The sequence below is a fragment of the Oncorhynchus tshawytscha genome, linkage group LG26, assembly GCF_018296145.1.
Source record: "Oncorhynchus tshawytscha isolate Ot180627B linkage group LG26, Otsh_v2.0, whole genome shotgun sequence".
Taxonomy (NCBI): domain Eukaryota; kingdom Metazoa; phylum Chordata; class Actinopteri; order Salmoniformes; family Salmonidae; genus Oncorhynchus; species Oncorhynchus tshawytscha.
This window is the reverse complement of record NC_056454.1, coordinates 33,492,768-33,507,043: the sequence shown is the minus strand read 5'-3', so window position 1 is coordinate 33,507,043 and position 14,276 is coordinate 33,492,768. Positions and strand designations below refer to the sequence as shown.

The following is a 14,276-nucleotide window of genomic DNA, read 5'->3' as shown; positions in this document are numbered from 1 at the left end:
AGTACTTTATATGTGATTGTTTTTCCACTTTACCTTCCACATTGAGTGGTGCTGAGCTGGTGGCAAGCCCAACGTCATTCTTGGCCTCGCAGTTGTACAAGGCTGCGTCCTCTGGGAACACTTCGATGAGAAGCAGAGTGTGCTCATTTCCTTCACGCAGAAACTTGCACTTGAAGCCAGGGGAGAGAGCCTGGGAGTTCTTGTACCATAACACCTGGGGCTGGGGGACGCCAGTCACTTCCACAGAGAAGCGAGCAGGTTTGCCGGCCTCCACAGACAGGGCCTGCATGCCGCGAATGATCTGAGGTGGCTCAGGGACTAAATTATGGGAACAAACAAAGACATTTGATGAGAAGAAAGGAAGGAACACCAAGCTCAGGGAAAACTGTGTCGTTTTAATTTTTTTAAGAAGAAAAAAACCCATATGTTTTCCCTGTGATTTCGTTGTTTAAATACATCCTTGTAAAAACATATTTGAAATGTGCATTATTTGAAAATTGCATTATTATTTCAGTGTGACTTTTGTTATTGGGAGTTAAAAGAGAGCAAACACTTACTATTGACATGTAGAGTCACCACGACCCTGTTCTTGCCAGCGATGAAGGTGTACTCCCCTGCATCACTTCTATAGGTTTCAGAGATGGTCATGCGATGGACCTTTCTAATGGCAATGTAGTGGAGCCTATCGTCAAGGTTGAACTGGATCTCAGCACCGTTCCTCAGCCAGCGACCTTCAACGTCATCCTCACTGACTTCAAACTCAAACGACGCTTTTTGTTTCTCAACAACCTAAAAAGAAATAATACAAATGTTCATATTTAACACTGATCATTTTTTAACTATTCCGTTTTAAACTGTCCTCCTTCAATGTAATGTTGTCCGTATTCACCGTGAATTCTTTCTCCTCAGGTTCTGTGATGTGGATGTCACGCCCCTCCACGGTGAGATGAGCCTTTGACATGCTTGCACCAGCGACCACAGAATACTCTGCAGCATCAGACAGGCGGACTGACTGGATCATTAGACGGTGCAAGAATTTCTCAGTGGAGACCTTGTATCTGTCAAGGCATTTTAGAAATAACTCTTAAGATACAGAGGAATCGTTCAAATGTAGCATTTCACAGGAATCTCACAGGAATAATATACAAATAAATGAATGAGACGTACCTTTCAGAGATTTCCAGCTCCTGTCCATCCTTCATCCACGTCACCTGAGCATTAGGCTCAGAGATCTCACATTCAAATGTGGCCCTCTTCTTCTCTGTGATCTTGATATCTTTGATGTGCTTGGTGAATTCAATAACACGTGCTGTGAGAGAGCAAATACATTCATGAACAACAGAAAAATTACTTTCATGATTAATATTTAGAAAGGGTCTGGATAAAAAAAACATACCATCAACATATAGGCTGGCTGTAGTTGCAGCAGAGCCAGCAGCAAACTTGTACTCTGCACCATCACCAAAATGAACATTTCGGATGGTGAGAGAGTGAGTTAGGTGTTTGGTGCGGCTCTGGCATCTGTCTGTGGACCGAATCTCAACACCATTCTTCAGCCACTTGTAGGTGATGCCCTCATAGTTGACATTCACTTCAAATGTGATGGTGTCTTTCTCCTGTGCATTGAGGTCTTCCAGCATGGAGGTGATCAAAATGGCTAAGGAAAAAACAATGTCATTAGAGAAAAAGACCTATGTGATACAAATTATTTCAAGTACAGGTTAGTTGAAAACTTACGGCTAACTTTCAGAGTTGCAGAGACTCTGTCATTTCCACAGACAAAGGTGTATTCTGCAGAGTCTTCACTGCCAGTGTTCATGATCTTGAGCTGGTGAAGTTTGCCCTGCACCACAATCCTGAACTTGTCACTCATTTCTATCTCCACTCCATTCTTCAGCCAGGTGGATGGGACATTGAAATGTGACACTTCGCAATCAAAAGTGGCCACCTGGGTCTCTGGGACTTCAATGTTCTTGATGGGTTTTGTGACACGCAGAGCTGGAGAGAACGAACAATAATGAATATATTGAAAATACATTTGATGTGTGGGTTAAGTCATCTATTTGTCAACACTTACATTCAACATATAAATGAGTACTGCACTGCACATGTCCGACCATGGCAGTGTACTCTCCTGCCTTGTGGTCATCCACATTCTGGATGATCAGCTTGTGAGATTTTCTCTCAGACAGCATTTTGATGTTTTCACTTGGTTTAAGCTCAACGTTATTGAACATCCATTTGATAGGGATGTCATCATGAGACAGGCTCAGCTCAAAAGAGGCAGTGGCATCCAATAGTGATGTCACATCTTTAGGCTTCTTCGTTATAGTAATTGCTGAAAAAAAGATTGAGAGTCAAAACTTTCAAAATCTTAAGTAAACAAACATTTGCAATTTGTGACCATAAAAATATTAACTTACCCTCAACGTTCAGTCTGGCATTAGCAGATAGTTTTCCAAGTTTGAATCCATAAACTGATTCATCGTGTATGGTGCAGTTTTTGATCTTCAAGGTGTGGATCATGCCATCAACAGTGACTTCATATTTCTCACTAGGTTGGATCTCTACACCATTCTTAATCCATTGTGAGCCCTTCACATTCTCATGGGTGAGCTCCAGAATGAATGCTGCTTCTTGTGTCTCAGTGACAGTTTGGTTCTTCAGGGTCTTCTTGACTTTCACAGCTATGAAATCAAACACAAACATGACATAATAGCAGGCATATGGTAATAATATAATAGTCATATATTAATGCTAACATCAGTTGAAAATAAGTTAACATTTCTACTCAGGAGGTAACACCTACCTTCAACTCTCAGGTTGGCTGTTGTCTTGGAGTTTGCAATCTGGTAGGTGTATTCACCAATGTCATTGGGTCTGGTGATGACAATAACAAGACGTCTGACAGCTCCATTTTTCTCACTCCTGACATTTTCACCAAAGTCAAAAGGTTGTCCATCCTTCAGCCACTTGCCCTCAGCAGTTGGGTTGGCCACCTCACACTCAAATTCAGCTGTCTGAGAGTCAGCCACAATGATGTCATGCAGCGGTCTGGATATAGCGCCACCTGGGAACACAAAGACATTTGGATTTATTTCCTCCAATTGGGTAACTGCCCTAAAAAGTTTTAAGATTTGGTAGGTGAATGGTTGTTGTAATATCCAACTGAACTTTTACACCACAACGTGTATATGTTTACAGTGTAATGCACTTTTTTGACAAGAGTTATCTTACCTGACACAGTAAGCTTTGCGCTGGATGTCTGTTCACCAGCAGCGAATGTGTATTGCCCCTCTTCATCCTTCATGGCATTAATGACAGTCATACTGTGGTTCTTGCCCTTGGTCACTATCTTGTACTTGGAATCATTTTTCAGATGTTGTTTCTTGAAGGTCCAGATACCATCAATGCCAGGGTGGGACACCTCCACATTAAACGTGACGTGCTGTGTCTCTGTGCAAACTTGATCCTCCATTTGCTTCACAATTGAAATTTCTGTAAAAAAAAGTTAAGTATGTTTTAGTTGGATAATATCTGTAACTGACAAAAAGTATTGTATGAAGTTATGTTGCATTTAATCACTTGTGCAAAAGCTTACTTTGGACTATCAGTTTACAGCTAGAGTCAGCTTTGCCAACACATAGCTTGTAGGTTCCTTCATCAGAGGCGAAGGTCCTATTGAACACCAGACGCTGTTTGGATCCCTTTGGAACAATCTGGATTCTCTCACTGGGCATCACAAGCTTGTCATTGTGGAACCACTTAATTGAGCTAATATCTGCAGCAGAGATTTTAGCCTCCATAACAGCCTTGGTGCCCTCAACTGATGTAATATCCTTGAGTGGGGCCAAGATGCTAATCGCTGTAATACACACAGAAAAAGACAACACGATAAGGCCTAGTAAATAAAGAAATACTCCAAATTAGTATGGACAGTATGAAATCAAATCACTTACTTTGAACAGTCAGCTTTGCAGTGGTGGAAATGTCCTGAGCAGGAACTACAAAGGAGTACATTCCACCATCAAGCCTGCCTGTATCCTCTATGAGAAGTTTATGGATGAGCTTGTCAATAACAATGTGGATGCGATCTGAAGCTTCAATGACAACACCATTCTTCATCCAAGTGCCCTCAACATCTTCTTGAGAGAATCGCACCTCAAACTGGCTTATGTCACCCTCACAGATTGTCATATCAGAGAGGGGGTGCAACAGGGTCACAGGGCGCACTAAAGGAGAAGAGATTGAAGTAAGACTTGATTTCATGCAACTACACATGTTAATAGGTAATGAAAAAACTATCTGCAAGCATATTTTTTTTGTCTTTCATCTAGATAGAAATCCTCATCCTTAGAACACTCACGTTTCATTTTCAGGGAGGCACTAGTCTTGAATTCACCCGTGGTGAATGTATATTTTCCCTGGTCTTCTTTCTTTACATCTTTCACAGATAAACTGTGGCGTCCTCGGCGGGAGGAGATGGCATGCTTGCTGCTGGGAGTGAGCTCCTTGTTCTCAAAATGCCATACACCTTCGGCATCCTCTCGAGACACTTCACACTCAAACTCCCCAGAGTAGGTCTCAGGCACCTCAATGTTCTCCAGCCTCTTTACAATTGACAGTGGGGCACCTGTATAATGAGAGCACTGTTAGTATATCTATTCCAGAAAACAAAGAGTACATTTACTGATGAAAAAGGACAAGTTTCCCACAGATTAAACTTAGTTCTTCTCCAATGAACCTGCTTTTTAGTCTAGGACTAGGCTTAATCTGTATCTGAGAACCCAGTCATTAAAGTTCTACTTGTACACCAGTGGTAAGAAAAACAACCAACCTTCCACATTGAGTCTGGCAGTGGTCCTGATGTGGTCATCTTCAATAACAGCACAACTGTATTCTGCATCGTCCTTCATGTTGATGGTCAGTACAGAAAGGAAATGAACCTTTCTGTCTGAGTGCATCCTGTATTTGTCTCCAGAGAAGATCTCTGCATTGTTCATCAGCCATTTGACTTTAACAAAAGGCTCATTGGTCTCACACTCAAAGGTCGCCATGGTGTCCTTCTCTTTCACGTTGGTTTCTTCTAGCTCTTGTGTGAAGGTGATGACTGTCTTTGCTAAAAGGATGAAGATGGTATAATGTATCAGGGATGTCGTGATTCATACAGAATATCAATTACACAGATTTAAATAAGGTTTGATATCTAGGTTTCAGATTGCAATAATTTAATAATTTCCACTGAATGATGATCAATGGCAGCTTATTTTATTTTTTTGCTTACAGCACCTGGTACTAACGAGGACCGGCCCTGAAACATTACTACTGTGCATCTTGTGTCACAACCTCAGACAATAGGCTACTAATGCTATGAACAATGTAGAAAAATTACTGAAATTATTACTTTACCTTGCACCAATAAGAATGCATGGCTTGAAGTCTCTCCAGCAATGTTCATGGCTTTGACCATGATGCTAGCAGAGTCTTCTGCTGTGACCTTCTTGATCACTAATTCACATACATTGTCTTCAGGCCAGAACGAGTAAATGCGATCTGTTTTCTCCAGCAGAATTCCATTCTTGAACCACTGGCACTCAGGGTCTGGTCTACCAGTAACTCTGACTCTGAAGTGAACTTCTTCCATCTGAGACACAGTCTGACTAGCAATGCGTTCAATGATCTTTGGAGCTTCCATGCTGGGAGAGAGCTTTACTCTCTCTGGTTTAATTGAGGGAACATGAACCTTGCGTTCCTCCTCTTTTTTCTTTTCAGCCTCAGACAACATTTTCTGATGGTGAAGCAGTTCTTCCTTCCTCTTCCTAAGCATGTCCTCATAGGACTCATCCTTCTTACGAGACTTGAGCTCCACAGCAGTGATGGCTTCATAATATCCTTCCTCTGTCCTGCGCTTAAATTTGCCCTTCAGCTCGTCTGTCTCCTCTGTGGCTTTTGAATGGATGACTCTTTCGGTCTTCTTTAGCTGCACTACCTCTTTGGTCTCTTTGATGGCAGTTGGTTTTTCAACCTTAACCACATCAAAGGAAACTCTGCCATGTTCAGCCATGGTGCTAGGCTCTGGGGCCTTATGCTCTGGTGCACGACGAAGAATAGATCTGAAGTCCTCTTTCTGTGTGATCTCCAGCTTCACCAGATGCTCAGCTGTGCCCTCAGGGTTCTCTGCTAACACTTTGACATCTCCTGCATCGTATGACTTGATATCGATAATCTCAAGATAGTAAATGCCATCATAGCGAAGTCTCATTCTCTTGCTCTTTCGAATGAGCTGCCCATTGAGGTACCAGTTGACCTTAGGTGTAGGATAACCAGTTACTCTGCAACGGAACCTTGCAATTTCACCTTCCTGCACATTTGCATTCTCAGGAAGAAGCACAATTTCAGGCTTTGTCTTCTCAGCCCCTTCATCTGCAGTGACTCCAGAAGGACCTCCTTCGTGAGCCATGCGCTCCATCTCATCAATTCTGTGTAGTCCCCTCCTGCCCTCAGGTAACTGAGTTTCCTCCACCATGCTCTTCTCCTCCTTTACAATCAGTGTAGCCGAGGTCTGATCGGCACCAAACGTGTTAGTGGCTCTGCAGGTGATGACACCACTGTCTCTGGCATAGGCAACTTCAAAGTCAAGACTACAGTAGCCAAATTCATTAACCATGCGCAATCTGTTAGCAGCTGCAAGGGGTTTGCCATCAAGTAACCACTCAACAACCATAGTGGGATCACCAATAGGGGTCAGTCTGCATTCAAAGTGGACAGCACCAGAATGCTTCAGCCTGACGGAAGTCAGCTTCTTCTTGAACTGTGGTTTCTGCTGCTTGTCCTTGTCATATAGGTCAGCCTCCTCCCACTGCTCTTGGCCATAACGTAGATGCAGGGATTCCAACTCTGGAGCTGCAATTTCCTTGGCCTTGTATGTTCCCTTGGGAATAATGAGTCTCCTCTCTGGTGCAGGTTCAGCAGTTTCCACCTCAATGTTGACCCTGCAGCGAGTGGTATCTCTTCCAGCTTTGTTAATGGCTGTGGCTGTGTACCAAGCACTATCAGTGCCTACTGTTTGGGGGATCTGGAATTTGGCCTCTCCTTTGGTGCCTTCAATCCTGAAATATATACATTTGTATTACATTTTAGTCATTTAGCAGACAATCTTATTCAGAGCAACTAGGGTTAAGTGCCTTGCTCAAGGGCAAATCAACTGCTTTTTAACCTAGTTGGCTCAGGGATTCGAAGTAGTGACCTTTTGGTTTCTGGCCCAATGCTCTTAACTGCTAGGCTACTGTAATGTATCTGAATAGACTCAAAATATTCAACATGTGAGGTCAACATACTAACTGTATTTTAACTCATGATATGGACAAGACACTCACTTGATATTTGGGTGCTTCATTGGGGAGACGATGTCACTGTTTTTCAGCCAAACAATGTCAGGCAGGGGGTTTCCGATGGCTTTGACAGCCAACTCAACCAGAGTGCCTTGCTTAACACTAATGTTCTTCAGCTTCTCAATAAACTGGGGTCTGATCAAGTTTTCTTTGGCTGTAAATGTAACAAAGATCAAGCACATATAAATGAATGGAATAAAAATAAATAACAAATAAACAATAGATTCATGTCCTAAAATATTCACTGGAGCACAAATCAAAATGTTTCCCTTTTTCCTGAGTCAGTCACATATTTCAAATGGAGCCTTACCATCAACTGTAAGTGTCATGGAGACAGAGGTCCTTCCAGCTCTGTTCTGAGCGACCACGGTCCACTCTCCAGAGTCATGGGGCATGGCTGGAACCACAATCAGTGACGTAGTTCCATCTTCCTTCACCACTATCTTGTGGGTGTAATCATTGACAACTTGTTGTCCTGAAAATAACAAAGAAAGGAATAATAGTTTTAATAGTTTTTTAATAAAACATATCCTAGACGATATATCATGTTTTCACATCACTTACCATTGTGGAACCAGAAAGTGTCAGGCATGGGTCTACCAACTACTTTCAGGTCAAATCTGGCAGTCTGCCCTTCAGCACACTTGAATGACTGTGGCTTCAAGACAAACACAGGCTTGTATAGTCTCTCCAGCTGACTCTCATCAGTGTCATCAAGTCTGCGAGCAGGAGAGCGTCCGGGAGAACGACCGGGAGAGCGGCTTGTAGAGCGTGGGGATGTGGACCTGAGAAATGAACACAGAAATTAAAAGTTCTTATGATGGCTTTATGATTAGTCTATTAAGCAGCTACATCACTTACATGTGGAATTCATAGCATAACATCTCACCTCATTCTCTGCATTGCCGGTGACTCAGGCATCTGTGGAGCTTCTGCTCCTGCAGTGGGCACCACGTACAGTTTCCCAGAGCTTACAGAGTTGCCCTTCATGTTGCTGGCTAATGCTGTGTAAACACCTTCATCCTCTGGCAGCACCACAGGAAGACGCAGGCTGGCTCTACCATCCTGAAGACTCTCCATCTGGTAACGGCCGCCATGATGGATACGCTTGCCATCTTTGTACCATACAATCTTTTGAGAGACAAGACATTATGGATAAATGTTTCATCTCAACATTTAGGTGAAGTAGAATGGACACAAAATATAAAAATACATGTTTTCTGACTACCTTTGGCAATGGAGTTCCTGCCATTTTGCAGTGGAAAGTGACCCCCATTCCTTCCATGATTCTGTAGTTTTTAACTGGAGTGGCAAAGGCTGACTGTACAGCCTCACGGTCTGCACAAGTCACCATCTCTTCCCGATCCTCAGTCACAATTTGTTGGTATGTAATCTGCATGATGCGGACCTCAATCTCATGGATAATCCTCTCCTCAACGACAGTAATCTTGAGTTCCTGTAAACAATTTTTTTTAAGTAAAGCTATTGAGTGAATTATTGGATTTCCATTGTAGTGTCAAAAGACCACTAAAGCAAAAATATGTCAAATAACATCTGATGTAGGGTTTAGTGTGAGGTTGATGTAGTGGTTAGTGTGAGGTTGATGTAGTGGTTAGTGTGAGGTTGATGTAGTGTTTAGTGTGAGGTTGATGTAGTGTTTAGTGTGAGGTTGATGTGGTGTTTAATGTGAGGTTGATGTAGTGTTTAGTGTGAGGTTGATGTGGTGTTTAGTGTGAGGTTGATGTAGTGTTTAATGTGAGGTTGATGTAGTGTTTAGTGCGAAGTAGATGTAGTGTTTAGTGTGAGGTTGATGTGGTGTTTAATGTGAGGTTGATGTAGTGTTTAGTGTGAGGTTGATGTGGTGTTTAATGTGAGGTTGATGTAGTGTTTAGTGCGAAGTTGATGTAGTGTTTAGTGTGAGGTTGATGTAGTGTTTAGTGTGAGGTTGATGTGTTTAGTCTGAGGTTGATGTGGTGTTTAGTGTGAGGTTGATGTAGTGTTTAGTGTGAGGTTGATGTAGTGTTTAATGTGAGTTTGATGTAGTGTTTAATGTGAGGTTGATGTAGTGTTTAGTGCGAAGTTGATGTAGTGTTTAGTGTGAGGTTGATGTAGTGTTTAGTGCGAAGTTGATGTAGTGTTTAGTGTGAGGTTGATGTGGTGTTTAGTGTGAAGTTGATTTAGTGTTTAGTGTGAAGTTGATGTAGGGTTTAGTGTGATGTTGATGTATTGTTTAGTGCGAGGTTGATGTAATGTTTAGTGTGAGGTTGATGTGGTGTTTAGTGTGAGGTTGATGTAGTGTTTAATGTGAGGTTGATGTGGTGTTTAATGTGAGGTTGATGTAGTGTTTAATGTGAGGTTGATGTAGTGTTTAGTGTGAGGTTGATGTAGTGTTTAGTGTGAGGTTGATGTAGTGTTTAGTGTGAGGTTGATGTAGTGTTTAGTGTGAGGTTGATGTGGTGTTTAGTGTGAGGTTGATGTAGTGTTTAATGTGAGTTTGATGTAGGGTCTAGTGTGAGGTTGATGTAGTGTTTAGTGTGAGGTTGATGTAGTGTTTAGTGTGAGGTTGGTGTAGTGTTTAGTGTGAGGTTGATGTAGTGTTTAGTGTGAGGTTGATGTAGTGTTTAGTGTGAGGTTGATGTAGTGTTTAGTGTGAGGTTGATGTGGTGTTTAGTGTGAGGTTGATGTAGTGTTTAGTGTGAGGTTGATGTAGTGTTTAGTGTGAGGTTGATGTAGTGTTTAGTGTGAAGTTAATGTAGGGTTTAGTGTGAGGTTGATGTAGTGTTTAGTGTGAAGTTGATGTAGTGTTTAGTGTGAAGTTGATGTAGTGTTTAGTGTGAAGTTGATGTAGTGTTTAGTGTGAAGTTGATGTAGTGTTTAGTGTGAGGTGCCTCAGCTGATCACTATACCTGCTCGGAGATGAAGGTGCGTGTCGCTTGGGCCTGCTGAGCCATTCTGTTTTGCATGTACATCCTCTGTTCTGTCTCATAGCCACTAACAGCAACAGTTGGTACTTCTGCCACTCTAGACTCCTGCACCATTGTAGTCACTTCAGTCTTATAGGTCACTTCATGTTTCTTCATGTATTCTTCATATTCCTCTGTAATAAGGGATATACCAACTTTAATAGGAAATACCAATTCAGTGTAAGGCTATAACTCAACCCCGCAAACATTTTCGAATAAAGATTCAACCGACTGACCTTCCTCAAGCAGACTGGCTGAGGCAGACTCTTCTCCAAGAGGGTTCTTGACAAAGATGGAGTACTCTCCAGCATCATCAGCAAACGTCATGGAGATCTCCAATTTACAGACTCCACTCTCCTTATTGTAGTGCACTTTATATCTAATGGATGGAAATATAATGTAACGTAGAAAGCACAATAAAAAAATCTAAATTCAATATTGTGATTGACTAGGAATGTGTTACCTGTATCCAGTAGTAAGGGGCACTCCAGTCTTCTTCCAAATAATGTTGGGCTTGTGGCTGCCTCCGATCTGGCACTCAAAGACAACTCTTCCGCCCTCCACCAACTTCTGCACAGTTGGCTTCTTGACAAAGAAGGGAGCTGCTTCCACAGTCTCTGCAACAGCGCTCACCTCCGACATGGTCTCCTCCTTGGCTCCAATGCTAATTCTAAAAGGAAGGTTTAATGATTTAACTATCTAATATCTTGAGCAAGAAATTGTCTACATTCTTAAGCGAGAAACTATCCATTTGTATGCTTTCAATGCAAACTCGGAAATAACACATTTGTTAATAGTTCATGCTGTTTTCTACTCACTGATGCTCTGCAGAGGTTTCAACATATTCAGACACAGTAGTGTCCTCTCTGCTCTCAATCTCCTCTGACACTGCAATATAAAGTCAGGTTTAATCAAAGTCAGGTTTAATCATTCCAATAAGGTATAGGTAGACATACATAACATTGTCTTTATGCTCTTTACCTTTGACAAGCAGGTAGCAGGATGTACTGATGGTTCCAGCCTCGCTAGTAGCAGTGCAAGTGAAGCGACCGCTGTCTTCTGCGAAGGCCTCGCGGATGACCAGACGGGCACATTTACTCTCATAAGTGATCTGGAAGTCAATGGAGCTCTCAATTCTGTAGTCCTCTCTGAACCACATGATGCCAGGGGCAGGGTGACCAGTGATCTGACATTCCAGAGTCACAGATTCACCCTCAGTCACAGTCACGTTGTTCAAGCCCTGAAAACAACACACACATGTTCAGTAAAATGCTAATCTATAGGTAAAAGTAATATAATAATAATAATAATAATAACATATATATATATTTTTTTTTAAGAATGAGGAATGAAAAATATTAAAATACTTACAGCCACAAGAGTAGGTGGCACAGTTGGCTCCTCCATTGGTGATGGAACAACTGCTGTTTCAACAACCTAGGGAATAGACACATCTCTGTTAATGTCATACTATTTCTAGCACCGTGTGTGTGTGTGTGTGTGTGTGTGTGTGTGTGTGTGTGTGTGTGTGTGTGTGTGTGTGTGTGCACATTTTTTTGCAGTGGACAAAAATGTACTTGGACGACAAAAGACAAATGGACTGGTTTAGTTAGAGGGTGTCGTAGGAGGGGAGGTATACAAGGCTGATGTTAAGATTAGTAGCAACTAAGGAGAACTGTTAAGACACTGGAGAGGAGAGGTTCTAACACATGGGGACTAGTATCTGAAAAACACCTGGGTTACAAACCTGTTGTTCCCAGTCCTCATAAATTTGCTCCATGCCCCCTGAAAACGAAGTGCCTATCTGTTTCTGCTGTGACTGAGTGTCGAAATGTGTCTGATATCTGTCTGCGATATCTTTAAACGGAGGCGGGGTCGGCTCTGGCGTCACTCTTGTCGCCACCACAATCTTATGAGATGGAGGCTTCACTGGCTTGATGATCTTTTGAGCAGCATGTGAAGAGGTAGAGGATAACTCTTTCTGCAGTGTGGCAATAGCAGAACCTGCTATTGAAACCTGATCAACCCAAGGAGAATACCATTATCATCACGAATCAGAACAAAGCATTATGAACGTCTTGGGTTTGTTTTGTTTAGCCACAAGATGGGGAATCTAAGTTAGTTTGATTAAAGCCTATATGAATGGAGGGGTTGTAAATAAAGTATAAAACTACAGTATGTTAGAGGATTATTCAAATGAATATTACATTATTAGTATAATTATTGATTAATGGTAATAGGACGGGAGTGATTAAGACCAAAATCAAATATATCAAATCATTATTGTTTAGATTACATTTTGTATTAAGTTCTCATCTGAATGATTGCTACAAAGATAGAAAGTTGCATCTCAGGCAAGCAGGAACCACGTTTACATATGTATAAATATCTACCCCTATATAAGATAGACAATTATTGATTTATTTTGTTGTTTCTGTTATGTTGCACTGCTTGCCTGATTTGACCTATGCTTACCTCATAGCTATGGTCAGGTTTAGGAACCATAACTTTTGAAACTGTGAAATGTGGAATTGGGGATGGTGCAAGGCCAGTATCCACTTGAGTGGTAGTTCTTTGCATCTAAAATAACCAATGGAGTTCAGATTGAGTGATTACAACCCCAAAAATATAACAAATGACTAATGTTTAAAGGTTTTTCTTTCTTCTTCTATTGTCTACTTAAAAGTCACATCTAACCTGGGAGACATGAATACTCTGTTCAGGAGCAAGTGTTTGAATTGTTGTTTGCATTTGCCCAGCCTCAGTCCTCGTTGAGAATTGTTGCTCAGTAGTAGACAGCATCGACTGCTGTTTTATATCAGAATCTATGGTTTCCTCTTCAGCATGACCCCTCTCTCCATGCATTGGCTTCCGAACACGTGCTAGGTCAACAGCAGCAACAACTGTAGCCTTTGCCTCCGCTTTTTTCCCACCCTCAACCTTTGAGACAACAAGCAGTGAATGTAACACATACAGCACATAGATCATACACATCATCCATGGCAGTAGTAACAACAAAAAGTTGACATAACATAACAAAACATAACATACAAATGAATGTAACAAAACATCTACAAAGAACATTTTGTGTAATTGAACATAGCATGGCATCATACCGTGCATTCACAGCAATATTATGAAGTGGCTTAGTCACATAATGACTATAAAGAGAAAGGGATGTGACAAAAGAAATGGGGAAAGTGAGAGAGTAAAATGGAAGAAATATTTCTATTTATGTTATTATATATATATATATATATATATATATATATATATATATATATATATTTTGTATGTATTTAGTATTTTCTTGTTTATACCTGTGTTTTGTTTTGTTAGACATGTTTGATGTAGAGATGTAAGTTGTTGATCATTTTGTGTAATGAATAAAAACAAAGGCGGAAATGGGGAGTGATCACTGGTGTGTCATCATCACACCTCAGCTACCTGCTCCTCAGTAGTCACCATCACACCTCATCTACCTGCTCCTCAGTAGTCATCATCACACCTCAGCTACCTGCTCCTCAGTAGTCACCATCACACCTCAGCTACCTGCTAATCAGTAGTCACCATCACACCTCAGCTACCTGCTCCTCAGTAGTCACCATCACACCTCAGCTACCTGCTCCTCAGTAGTCACCATCACACCTCAGCTACCTGCTCCTCAGTAGTCACCATCACACCTCATCTACCTGCTCCTCAGTAGTCATCATCACACCTCATCTACCTGCTCCTCAGTAGTCACCATCACACCTCATCTACCTGCTCCTCAGTAGTCACCATCACACCTCATCTACCTGCTCCTCAGTAGTCATCATCACACCTCAGCTACCTGCTCCTCAGTAGTCACCATCACACCTCATCTACCTGCTCCTCAGTAGTCATCATCACACCTCAGCTACCTGCTCCTCAGTAGTCACCA

The 14,276-nt window shown here is 41.7% G+C and overlaps 1 protein-coding gene across 1 annotated transcript in view; it reads right to left on the bottom strand.

Annotated features, from left to right (window-relative positions):
- ttn.1 (titin, tandem duplicate 1) overlaps positions 1 to 14,276 on the bottom strand; it is a 176,751-nt gene that overhangs the window by 155,053 nt on the left and 7,422 nt on the right. The window contains exons 8-36 of the mRNA XM_042306496.1: positions 13,052 to 13,294; positions 12,830 to 12,934; positions 12,102 to 12,371; positions 11,726 to 11,791; positions 11,336 to 11,594; positions 11,173 to 11,242; positions 10,818 to 11,024; positions 10,591 to 10,733; positions 10,298 to 10,488; positions 8,620 to 8,847; positions 8,281 to 8,522; positions 7,956 to 8,176; positions 7,702 to 7,866; positions 7,377 to 7,545; positions 5,410 to 7,109; positions 4,838 to 5,119; positions 4,367 to 4,633; positions 3,960 to 4,232; positions 3,602 to 3,865; positions 3,238 to 3,498; positions 2,810 to 3,070; positions 2,424 to 2,687; positions 2,078 to 2,338; positions 1,738 to 1,998; positions 1,397 to 1,657; positions 1,168 to 1,309; positions 890 to 1,058; positions 558 to 789; positions 34 to 318 (exon numbers count right to left, since the gene is read on the bottom strand). Coding sequence (XP_042162430.1) covers positions 34 to 318; positions 558 to 789; positions 890 to 1,058; positions 1,168 to 1,309; positions 1,397 to 1,657; positions 1,738 to 1,998; positions 2,078 to 2,338; positions 2,424 to 2,687; positions 2,810 to 3,070; positions 3,238 to 3,498; positions 3,602 to 3,865; positions 3,960 to 4,232; positions 4,367 to 4,633; positions 4,838 to 5,119; positions 5,410 to 7,109; positions 7,377 to 7,545; positions 7,702 to 7,866; positions 7,956 to 8,176; positions 8,281 to 8,522; positions 8,620 to 8,847; positions 10,298 to 10,488; positions 10,591 to 10,733; positions 10,818 to 11,024; positions 11,173 to 11,242; positions 11,336 to 11,594; positions 11,726 to 11,791; positions 12,102 to 12,371; positions 12,830 to 12,934; positions 13,052 to 13,294 — 7,762 coding nt within the window. The remainder of the gene's footprint in view (positions 1 to 33; positions 319 to 557; positions 790 to 889; positions 1,059 to 1,167; positions 1,310 to 1,396; positions 1,658 to 1,737; positions 1,999 to 2,077; positions 2,339 to 2,423; positions 2,688 to 2,809; positions 3,071 to 3,237; positions 3,499 to 3,601; positions 3,866 to 3,959; positions 4,233 to 4,366; positions 4,634 to 4,837; positions 5,120 to 5,409; positions 7,110 to 7,376; positions 7,546 to 7,701; positions 7,867 to 7,955; positions 8,177 to 8,280; positions 8,523 to 8,619; positions 8,848 to 10,297; positions 10,489 to 10,590; positions 10,734 to 10,817; positions 11,025 to 11,172; positions 11,243 to 11,335; positions 11,595 to 11,725; positions 11,792 to 12,101; positions 12,372 to 12,829; positions 12,935 to 13,051; positions 13,295 to 14,276) is intronic.